Below are 12,789 nucleotides of genomic sequence, written 5' to 3'. Positions count from 1 at the left end.
CCGATCTACAAACGTGAGACAGTTCTTTATTCATTAAGGCCTTCTCTAATTTCTCTCATAATATTTTTATACTTTTCAATAAGGAGATTTTTCATGTATTCTGTATATTCTTCCTAGGTATTTTATGTTTTCCATGCTATTGAAAATGACATATTGTCATTTTTATTTCATCTCTAAATATTTGAAGTTAGTATATAGAAGTAAAACTGATTATATTAATAGTATTTTGCCTTTCAGCAATATTGCTGAATTCACTGATGAATTCTAATATCTAACCTTCAGAATAATTTGAATTTTCCAAGTACAGAATTCTGTCATGAAGGACAATGACAGATTCATTTCTTCCTTTCCCACATTTAAACATTTCCTTTTCTTTTCCAGTCCTATTGCATACTCTTGGCCCTTGAATACGTTGTAGAATAAAAATGCTAATAGTGGACATATTTGTACCATCACTGATTTCACAGAAGAAGGTTTACAATATTTTATCATTAAGAATTATATCTGCCTTACTTTATTTGTAGATTGTTGCTGTTCATTCAGTAAGTCATGGCCAATTCTTTGTGACCCCATGGGCTACAGCATGCCAGGCTTCTCTGTCCTCCACTATCTCCCAGAGTTTGCTCAGTTTCCATTGAATTGGTGATGCTATCCAACCATCTCATCCTCTTCCACCCCCTTCTCCTGCCCTCAATCTTTCCCAGCATCAGGGTCTTTTACAATGAGTTGGCCCTTCACATCAGGTGGCCAAAGTATTGGCACTTCAGCATGAGTCCTTCTAATGAGTATTCAGGGTTGATTTTCTTTAGGATTGACTGGTTTGATCTACCTGCAGTCCAAGAGATTCTCAAGAGTCTTTTCTAGCACCATAATTCAAAAGCTCAATTCTTCGGCTCTCAGTCTTCTTTATGGTACAACTCTCACATCTGTACATGACTACTGGAAAAATCGTAACTTTGACTATACCAGTTTTGACCATACGGACCTTTTTCAGCAAACTGATATCTCTGTATTTGTATTTACAGGTATTTTTATTTGTATTTGTAGATAAATTTTATAACATAGGAAATTGCCATTTATTCTAAGTTTACTAAGACTTTTTATCTTGAATAGATAATGAATTTTACTCAGTGCTTTCTCTGTATCTTTTCAGGTGTCTTTATCCTATGTCACCACTACTCTTCTGCTCTGGTTAATTCCATTGATTGGTTTTCAAATGTTCAACTTACCTTGCATTCCTGGAATAATGCTAATGTGTCTGTGATATATTATAATCTTTATGCATCACTGGACTCAATTTGCTATTTTTTGAGATTGCTATTTCTTATTTTATGTAACAGACATTTTCTTTCTTGTGATTTCCTTATAAAATTTGGTAATAAGGTTTCAATGGCCTCAGAACATTAGTTGGAAAGTGTTCTTACTCTGTTTTGTTATCTGGCACAGTTTGAATAGGGTTAGTGCTATTTCACTCTTAAATGTTTTGAGGAATTCACATATGAAGTTATCTAGACAAGAGTATTTTTCTGGAAAGGTTTATAACTATGGATTCAATTTATTTAATACAATGTTTATTAAACCTTCATATATATATATATATATTTAAAATTCAGACAGTGATTCAGTAGGTTAGTGTGAGACTCAGGTCTGCCATCTTAACAAGATTGGGGTGATAACAATGTTGCTGGTGCATGGATGACAATTAATTGGTAAGATTTTATTGTATGTGACAATTGCTGTTTCTTTTTATGTCAATTTCCATTATTTTTTCTAGGAATTTTTCTACTCTGTGTACATTGTCAAATTTTCAACATAAATGATATAAAAGTATTATGTATTACTTTACATAGGTAGAATTTCTAGTACTCTCTCCTTTTCATTACTAATATTTTGTATGTCAGGCTTTAAAAAACTTCATAATTTATCACCTCCACTTTCAACTAATAAATTTTGAGAGTTTTAGCTCACTGCTTTCTTTTTTTTTTTTTTGCAATTTTTTCCCAACTTTATTGAGATATAATTGACACATAAAAATCTTATCTATTTAAATGTACAATATGATGATTTTATATATGTAAATATTACTGCTTGCTTTCTATCTCATTAACTTCTGTATTTACTTTCAATATGTTTGTTCTGTATATATTGATTTTGGATTTAATTTGATTTTCTTTTTTTTAATGGCTTTCTTGTAATAGCTTCGTGAGATGAATGCTTAAATTATAGACTTTCAGCTCTTTTCCCTTTTTATTAAATACATCAAAAGGTATGACTCTTTCTTAAATACAACATAAACTGCACATCACAAGTTCGCTATGTCATGTCTTCATTACCATTCCATTCAAAATCTTAAAATTCTCAATGTGTTTTCTTCTTGCCTTCTTTTTCCCTAGCTTTGTTGAGGTCTAATTGATAAATAAAATGTAATATATTTAAAAGTGAATGTGAACACCACTCAGTCGTGTCCTACTCTTTGCAACCCCATGGACTGTACAGTCCATAGAATTCTCCAGGCCAGAATATTGCAGTGGGTAACCCTTCCCTTCTCCAGGGTATCTTCCCAATTCAAAGATTGAACCCCGGTCTCCCGCATTGCAGGCAGAGTCTTGACCAGCTGAGCCACCAGGATATTTAAAGCATACACATAATGATTTGATATATGTATATACTAGAAAGCATTACCATGATCAAGTAATTTAACTTATCTATAATTTCATACAGTTATATTTTTTTATGAGAATGCTTAAGTTCTGCTCTCTTTGCAAATTTTAATTATACAATAAAATATTAGTTTACAATGACTCTTGCTCTAGAATTTAGTTCAAATACATGGATGTACAAATATATATATGTATATATAATTGTATGTAATATATATGTATATATAATATGTATATACATACATATACTAATACATATGTATACTAATTACACATAACCTAACAGAAGCAGAAGATATTAAGAAGAGGTGGCAAGAATACACAGAAGAACTATACAAAAAAGATCTTCATGACCCCACATAACCACAATGGTGTGATCACTCACCTAGAGCCAGATATCCTGGAATGCAAAATCAAGTGGGCCTTAGGCAGCATCACTACAAAAAATGTTAGTGGAGGTGCAGGAATTCTAGATGAGCTATTTCAAATCCTCAAAGACGATGCTGTGAAAGTGCTGCACTCAATATGCCAGCAAATTTGGAAAACACAGCAGTGGCCACATGACTGAAAAAGGTCAGTTTTCATTCCAATCCTAAAGAAAGGCAGTGCCAAAGAATGTTCAAACTACTGCAAAATTACATTCATCTTACATGCTAGCAAAGTAATGCATAAAATACTCCAAGCCAGGGTTCAACAGCACATGAACCATGAAATTCCAGATGTTCAAGCTGAAACGTCTAAGGAACATCTTTCCTTAGAAAAGGCAGAGAAATCAGAGATCAAATTGCCAATATCTGTTAGATCATAGAAAAAGCAAGAGAGTTCCAGAAAAACATCTACTTCTTTATTGATTATGCCAATGCCTTTGACTGTGTAGATCACAACAAACTGTGGAAAATTCTTGAAGAAATGGTAATACCATACCACCTTACCTGCCTCATGAGAAATCTGTATGCAGGTCAAAAAGCAACAGTTAGAACATGGAACAACAGACTGGTTACAAATTGGGAAAGGAGTATGTCAAGGCTGTATGTTGTCACCCTGCCTATTTAACTTATATGCAGAGTACATCATGAGAAATGGTGGAATGGATGAAGCACAAGCTGGAATCAAGACTGCCAGGAGAAATATCAATAACCTCAGATACACAGATGACACCAACCTTATGGCAGAAAGCAAAGAGGAACAAAAGAGCCTCTTAATGAAAGTGAAAGAGGAAAGTGAAAAAGCTGACTTAAGACTCAACATTCAAAAAACTAAGATCATAGCCTCTAGTCCCATCACTTCATGGCAAATAGATGGGGAAACAGTGAGAGACTTTATTTTGGGGGGCTCAAAAATCACTGCAGATGGTGACTGTGGCCATGAAATTAAAAGACACTTGCTCCTTGAAAGAAAAGCTATGACTGACCTAGACAGCATATTGAAAATCAGAGACATTACTTTGCTGACAAATATCTGTCTAGTCAAAACTAGTTTTTCCAGTAGTCATGTACGGATGTGAGAATTGGACTATAAAGAAAGCACGGTGCTGAAGAATTGATGCTTTTGAACTGTGATGTTGAAGAAAACTCTTGAGAGTCCCTTGGACTGCAAGGGAATCAAACCAGTTAATCCTAAAGGAAATAAGTCCTGAATATTCATTGGAAAGACCGATGCTGAAGCTGAAACTCCAATAGTTTGGCCACCTGATGTGAAGAACTGACTCATATGAAAAGACCCTGATGCTGGGAAAGAGTGAAGGCAGAAGGAGAAGGTGATGACAGAAGGTGAGATTGTTGGATGGCTTGCCAACTCGATAGACATGATTGAGGAAGTTCCAGGAGTTAGTGATGGATAGGAAAGTTTGGCATGCTGCGGTCCTTGGGGTCGCAAAGAGTTAAACACAAATGAGTGACTGAACTTACTGATATGCATAATTAGTATAACAAGGAACTAGGGACTAGTCCAAAGTTTTTAATATATGTTTTTATGGCATATCTTTTTCTATCCTTTGATTTTCAGTAGCCTTGTATATATGCGTCCACTTTGCCTTAACCTCTTTGATGCCCTCAAACAGAAGAGTTTATTTTGTCCATATTTTCTAATTTTTCTCAGCGGGTTGGTTGGCGTAAATAAAAAGGAATCTGAAACAACTTTTCTGAAAGCAACAGTCTAACTTTGTGGCTTTTCATAATATATACTTTCCTACTACTTTCTGCTGTAGTAAAACAAGAAATGCCAGAGACTGATCTGAGAAGAGGCCCCTTGCACCTAAAAACCCATCTGCAAATTAATGCACAAAATAGATGGACCTTCATGAGCTGCATTTTTCTTTATCTTCTCATTATACTCACCTTGAACTGAAGAAATTTCAGCGAGTCAACAGGCTTTAAATGAAGATTTTCAAAGTTATTATATCTAATGCTTAGAACAGTACCTGACAAATAATAATTGCTATATAAGTATTAGTTATTATTATTAAATATTCCCACATATAACCAGTTTTAGAACTTATTTCTGATAGAGGAATTACAATTAACAATGACACAATACCCGTGTTAATGAATACTGCTACAGGATTCCTTGGTATGTTTAATCATCATGAAATATTTATTAGAAACTCACTATGTAAAAATGATTATGTTGGAAAATCAATATAAAATAATGTAGAATAATGCTTTACCTCAAGAGAATTAAAATCAAATTCAAATACAACATATGTGTAAAAATAAACATTACTTATTTAAATATCTCAATATTCCACTAAAATTTGAGGCAAAGAATTCTCATTCATTCATGCCTCCCCCATGAAGCCTAGCACATATATCTGTACATAAGAAAAGAAAAAGTGTTTCTCAGTTGTGTTCAACTCTTTTGCAACCCCATGGACTGTGGACTGTAGCCTATCAGGCTCCTCTGTCCATGGAATTCTCCAGGAAAGAATACTGGAGTGGGTAGTTATCTCCTTCTCCAGGGGATCTTCCCAACCCAGGGATCGAACATGGGTCTCCTCCTGCATTGCAGGAAGATTCTTTGTTGTCTGAGCCACCAGGAACTGTTTCTGCATATAGCCAACCCTCAAATGATTATGGAATTAAATCAAGTTTACAATGTTAAATTCTAGGAAATATTAACTATAAAGGAATAGGGTCATCTTGATGATTGATGAATGGATGAATGGAAGTATTAAAAAATAAGTGAATGAACTAGCTACAGCTTAAAAGAAGTGTTGTTTTGATAAGAAAAGAAGTCATGGTAGTAAATTAGAAGTGGAGAAAATATTATGATAAAAAGAATAAAGATAGAATCATACATGAAATATTTCAAGATAAATTAGTACAGGGATCACATAAAAGAGAAGGATAAGATAACAGATGTGTATGAACTAAGAAGGGTTGTGAATAGTAATGTAACAAGTTTAGACTATGTTCCCTGGATGATGGTGAGTGTTTGAAGATTTCTGATCAGTTTAATACTTATTTTGGAATAACACAGCAACAGTGGTAAATTCTAGTTGAATAGAAAAGAGATTTGAGTTTACCAATCCATTAGTAGCTATACAAATAGTCTACATCTATATAAATAAATATGGATCTGAATTTCAGTGTTGGCACTGGAAATGTTGAAGAAAAGATAGGTTACAGCACTACTGAAGATAAAATTACAAGATCTGATGAACAAACACATATGGAAATTGTATGGAGGACAATAAAACAACACAATATATCTTACCTGTTCAGAGAAATGTTTCAGTAATGTAATATGTTTAATGAGGTGGTTTTTCAGACTGGAAAATTCTGACATGCAATCAAATGGAGGGCTGCCAGGGAAAGATGACAACACATTCTATCAATCTCAGTTTCACTTAATGCAACAACTTTATACCATAGGAAAGTGAAAATTATAATCCACAATATGTACAGCTTTACATTATTTTGAAAGAGTGTCGAGTGTCAAGTGTCAGCTAAATTCAAAACATCACAAAGTTACATCAAAAAATAACAGAAGGCTTATATGGAAGATGATCAATGTGATATATCTATGGCCTCAATAAAGTGATAGGATGATAAGTGCACAATTTACAGTAGTTATTCCTATTTTCAAGTTACTATAGGTAGAAGGTAGAGTATGTAAGTTTTCAGTTTTATATTTTCTTTGGCTACTTTACTATACAGATGGTTATATGAAAAAGGAAAAATGAAAAGTATCAAATATTAATTAACTATGTAATCCACAAATAGATTATCTACCACTTGAAAAATAGATTGGCTGTTGGTAACTCATTTTATTTGCCACAATTGAAAAAAGATGTATTTTACTTAGGACACTATAACCAATTGAAAAGTTTTGGCTTTATTACTTTTGTCAGGCATAGCTCTTAGCCTTCTGTGGTTTGGGGAATCTGTAATCACAAGTACTAATTCGAATGAGGTGATAAAACCTACATACTTTTGTTGGACAAAGATCACTATTACAATCTAAAAATGGAGAACAATTTTCAGAATGACATTTGTAAAATAAATTAACAAGCATTACAATGTTGAAACTATATTTGCCTTCACAAGGGAAACAAAATTTTATTTTTAAAAATTAGCAAGAAAAAGTAATTTATAACCCCTTCTCCAAATTCCTAGGAGATTGCAGTCCCCAGATTTTATATGAATGTGCTATTTTCTGGAGATATATTTCTAAAACACATAAGAACATGGGCAATGATTCAAATTTCTTCTTATAAAAAGTATATAAACGTATGTGGCAAATATAGCTGCCAGATCCATAGGATAATCTCCTTTAACTATGTCCAGGGTATGAAACATGTGAGCAAAATTTCTTAGGCAGTTTTTTTCCTTCTTAATTATTTCTGGATCAAAAAAATGAGCAAATAGGCAAGAAAATACTGAGTCACTCTCCTACCATCTCACCCTACTCTATCCCTCAATTCTCAACATGAAACATGCTCAAATTATGTTTCCTTACATGTAGAATCTTGGGTAGTTACGCTTTGATAAGTAGTCTTGCATTACTACATTATGCTCCTCAATAAATTTTGTCACAAATTATATTTACATCAAAAAATAATTCACTTAAAATTTTAATGACTAATGCCAATATAAAATACAGAAGCCCTTGTAAAATGACTGAAATTTACATTTAGTAACATAAGAATTTTTAATACCCATGATTTCTATAATAAATCTTAAAATCTTTATTCTATTAGTAATAAAGTAGAACTTAAACTTAGCTATCTCATCTACATCTAAGCTTATAATGCTGGCAAAATCAACCTTTGGTACACTGTAGTTCAGTCAAAAAGTTCTTTGTTGTTCAGTAGCTAAGTCGTGTCTGACTCTTTGCATCCCCATAGACTACTGCACGCCAGGCTCCTCTGTCCTCCTCTATTTCCTGGCGTTTGCTCAAATGAAAAGTTCTAGTAACTCACAAAAAAGGCTAATACTTTTAGGAAAATATAACAAATGGTAATTGTTCATGGGGGGTCATATAAGCACACCCCCCCCTTTTTTTTAAGATGACATCTTGATTCATCTCCTGCTGTGCGAGTGCTAAGTTGCTTAAGTCGTGTCCAACTCTTAGTGACCCTATCTATGGACTGTAGCCTGTCAAGCTCCTCTGCACATGGGATTCTCCAGGCAAGAATACTGGAGTGGGTGGCCATTTTCTCCTCCAGGGGATTTTCCCGACCCAGGGATTGAATCCGTGTCTCTGGCGTCTCCTGCATTGGAAGGTGTGTTCTTTACCACTAGTGGCACATATACACTTCAATTCTCAAAAGTACTTATTATTTCTACCACCAAGGTGACTCATCAGACTTATTTGTTTCTAATAAAGCTGAAATAAATTTTAGGCCTGAAATCATATTTTATTACATCAAGTAAATTAACAGCTTGAACCACAAATTAAGAAAAATATGATATTAAAACTAATGAAGCAACATTTACATTTTAACAGAATCTTTCCTCTGTTTTCTTTTAGAAACACAGAGATTAGGCTAATTTTAGGATAAGCTATAGAAATAACTTTTTCCCACTGACACAATTACTCAATTTCAGAAAGTAAAGAATGAACAGTTCCTCCAATTGACCCTCCAATTCCTCCAGCTAGCACAGATATTTGGTAAGGGGGACTTAATTTACTGCATAAGGAAAGCAATTAGGCTGAGCCCCAACAATTCTTAAAATCCATGTAACTCTCTGATGAGTCCCTGACACAATTTTCAAGATATCTGGACTTCCCTAGGAAGTCTAGAAAATCAAAAGCAATTAAAGTTAAGAAATTTAAAAGTATTAAGTTGTTTTGTAGCAACCATGACCAGTGCAAAGCACATTATTGTATTTTTAATGTGTTTCATTCATAATATTTTATGTATTCAAAGATAATATATGGAACGTTCAATAAGTCCTCAGCTTAGTAAAATTATCATTCAATATGAAAAACTTTTATTTAGTCCTCAAGCAAGGACTATGAACATCTGTCATGTTGTAAATTGAAGTTTAAAACCTTGAAGCAGTTGGAAAAGAAGATGCTGAGATGACCCATAAATTTGCCATATTCAAAAGCTGTTATATGAAGTCATTGGTATAATTACAGAATTTATTGAAAGAGTAATCTGACTGATTGTCTTTAGGACTACTCAATATAAAATATTGTAGGAGTAATATAACTCCCATTTAATCTTCCCTGGTTCCAGTGATGAAAGTGAAAAAAGCTCTCAAATTGGTGATGTAGTAATATTATACCAAAGAGTGCTTCTTAATACTAATACCATGATGTGAATTTTGTAATGAGACTACTTCAATCTAATGAAAATTTAATACTGTGAGTTATCAATCACCAATGAAGCAGATCATATCCACTATGGGGGTCTTTATGTTGCCACTACCTAGTCCTATAGTTTGCTATCTGCCAATTATCCTTTTCCCTATTTTCCTTAAGTTGAATTTATTCAGGATTCCATTATGTCCTTTGTCTTAGCTTGTTACAAGATAGATGTTTGTAAGGAGCTCAGAAGAGAGGAAACTGAGGAACTGATGAATGTCCTAATTTTTTTCTAATATTCAATTTGGAATTTTTTGAACAAGTATGTCAATCATTTCATCCCCTCTTTATATGAACAAAATGGGGTTGTCAATCAACTATGAATTGCAATGAAAAGAAATGATAATAAAAGAGCAAATAACAAAGAGGGAAGAAAAAAGTATCATGACTTCTCCCTCTTTTACTTCTCTGATTGATCATAAAAACATACTTCCCTCTCTTACTATCTAACTTCTCCATCTTTGGGATATAACACTTTCCAATAGAAGAAGTAAATGGCCTAGATTAAAATAAATAAATAAATAAATATATATATATATATATAATGTTTCATTTGTGTGTAGAATATAGAGTTGACTAAAGTCTTTGATTAAAAATAATTAGAAAATGGAAATATTAATATACTACCTACAGATTATTATCAAAACAAGAATAAAAATCATTAGCCTTTGATTTTCATAACTCTCTCTTAGTAATACAGAGTTTTACAACCAGAACTGACTGGTTTATAAATATTTTTACTATAATTTATATATATATATATATATATATATATACACACACACACATATATATATACTTAAATATTTGCTGTTTTTTAGTTGATAGGTAGTGACTGACTCTTTTGCAACCACATGGACTATAGCCCACCAAGCTCCTCTGTCCATGGGATTTCCCAGGTAAGAATACTGGAGTGAGTTGCCATTTCCTCCTCCAGGGCATCTTCCTGAACCAGGAGCAAACCTGTGTCTCCTGTACTTGCAGGCAAATTCTTTACCACTGAACCACAGGGGAAGCCTATACATGTATATATATATATATATATATGTATATATATGTATATATATATGTGTGTGTGTGTGTATATATATATATATATACACACACACACATGCACATTCATATATATATATATATATTATGCACAAACACATGCACACACACACACACACATATATATATGAAAAAACTATTTTGTCCAGATGTGATTATTTAAAACTTTTTTGTAACTGTTATGCATCCCGGAAAGACTTCAGAGAACAAGTACTCTTTCTAGCGAAGCAGTAGTTTGATCTATAAAGAAAGACCAAAATTAATCCTTTGTAAAACAAATACTTTTTCGGTAAAGTGATTTTTTTTCTGTTTAAAGTGAGATGATCAAATATTGTTTACTTAATGGGAATTATATAAATGTGTTCTTTACCCTATGGAAATATTAGAGCATAAATAAAAAGCTTTTAATGTCTTTGAAACATACTGTGGAAATAAAATCCAATTCCTACTTAAAAATTTTGAAGAGATAGAAAGAGGGGAAAATGCAACTATCTGAAAGCTTTAGATTACATATTAGGAATTACCTTTCCAGAATGTTTAGTATCATCTTGACCATATTAATCACTTCAACAGCAGCAGTAAGAATGTTATCAGGTGGTTGTTCATAAGTGCCATGTAGAGAACGTGCCCTTCTTCTTTCCGATATCATGACAAGAACACGGTCAACAGCATGCTCAAGATGTTCACTTTGTCTTCTGAATCTGGTAGGCATCTCTTTGTCATTCTGAAATTAAAGTGGGAGTTTGGGGGGAAGAAATGAGGCAGCACTTATCTAACACACTATAAATGTAGAATAGATTCAATAGCAAAACCATTTAGTCAAAGTAATGTAAGAGGTGCAAAATCAGACACTTTTGATTATTTAAATATTGTTTCTGGTAATGCTTATATAATTCATGGCAATTGTTATCTAAAGGGCATGAAAAGAATAAGATTCATCCACAGAAATACTGAGTCATGTTATTTTCAGTCAGTTCAGTTCAGTTGCTCAGTCGTCTCCGACTCTTTGTGACCCCATGAATTGCAGCATGCCAGGCCATGTTATTTTAGAATGTGACAAAAACTACTTGCCCATAATTAGGATATGTTAATTCTGGTACTGCCTTATTAGTAAGCTTACTTCATTTTCTTTTTAGAGTATAATCAACTAAGGGGAAAACTTATACTACTTTGTATTCTGGAGAGGACTGGGTATAGATCTAAGAGACAGGAAAGGGAATCCTTACATTTAATTTATCTTGGAGCCCTGTAAAATATGTGAGAGCTGGTAATTTAAACACACATGAGCTCTAAGATTATTCAGTAGTAAATACAGCACTTCAAGTAATTAGACACTTGCCCTATCTACCTATTGTCTCTGACTGAATGTGTATACATATACTCACTTTTATAAGACTTTGTTCAGAGTTTCATCAAATGGCTATCTGAAGTAACAACAGAGTTGCAATAATGGCCCCATGTAGCCTCTTCTTTAAAAAAAGTTACTCTAGCTTCCTCATTAAATGGTCAGGAAATAATCCATGATTTACTAAGTAGTGAGGACATTTAATAAAAAGGATCTCTTCCTTTTTAGTCTTTGAAATTTTGAGGTATAGGAAAATTTTGTTTAATTATGAAAGAGATAAATATATAACTATTTCTGTCCTGATTTCAATAAGATATCACATGAAAATATCATATTAATGATTTCTATAAAACCATAAAACCAAGTGCATAGCTAATCAATAATTACTTAATTCTAATGTAAAGTCTATCATGTAATATGTTCAGATGTTCAACCTTAATGTTTCACTTTAAATATGAAACAACATAAACAGATCATCGTATAGATTTCTGATGAATAGTTTGCTTTCAGTAGTATTCACCTTCTTCAAATAAGCTTGCTTTGCATTTGTTGATTGGCAAAATACTATGTGTATTTGGCATTTTTTTAGTTTTTTCAAAGTGTTTCAGCATACGAAGAAAAAAGTAATAGAAAATTATGGCTTCTACTTTTCTTTTTTTTTTTTTTTAATAAATACTGATTCATTTATTTCAGCATGTTGTTTCAAAAGAGTACAAAAGAAAAGAGAAAAACAGGCTTATTTTTCACCTAGGTTGTCATCAGAATCAATGATTTTTAAAGAGTATCTGCCTTTCTGGACTCAATGCCCTTGTTGACAAAAATAAAGGAAGTCTAAATTTTATAAGATTTTATACATAGCAAGTCCTCCTCTATGGATTATATTTTATATACAGAAGAATGCTACCAGAGAGAAGT

The 12,789-nt window shown here is 32.9% G+C and overlaps 1 protein-coding gene across 10 annotated transcripts in view; it reads right to left on the bottom strand.

The window, feature by feature from the left end:
- LOC102398822 overlaps window positions 1-12,789 on the bottom strand; it is a 472,058-nt gene that overhangs the window by 360,252 nt on the left and 99,017 nt on the right. For all 10 annotated transcript variants that reach the window (XM_044936730.2, XM_025276189.3, XM_025276191.3 and 7 more), the window contains 2 exons: window positions 11,054-11,253; window positions 6,375-6,462 (listed from right to left, as the gene is read on the bottom strand). In XM_044936730.2, the coding sequence (XP_044792665.1) occupies window positions 6,375-6,462; window positions 11,054-11,253 (288 nt within the window). The remainder of the gene's footprint in view (window positions 1-6,374; window positions 6,463-11,053; window positions 11,254-12,789) is intronic.

Source organism: Bubalus bubalis, chromosome X (assembly GCF_019923935.1).
Source record: "Bubalus bubalis isolate 160015118507 breed Murrah chromosome X, NDDB_SH_1, whole genome shotgun sequence".
Lineage (NCBI taxonomy): Eukaryota > Metazoa > Chordata > Mammalia > Artiodactyla > Bovidae > Bubalus > Bubalus bubalis.
The sequence above is the reverse complement of the archived record's forward strand: the minus strand, read 5'-3'. Positions and strand labels throughout refer to the sequence as shown.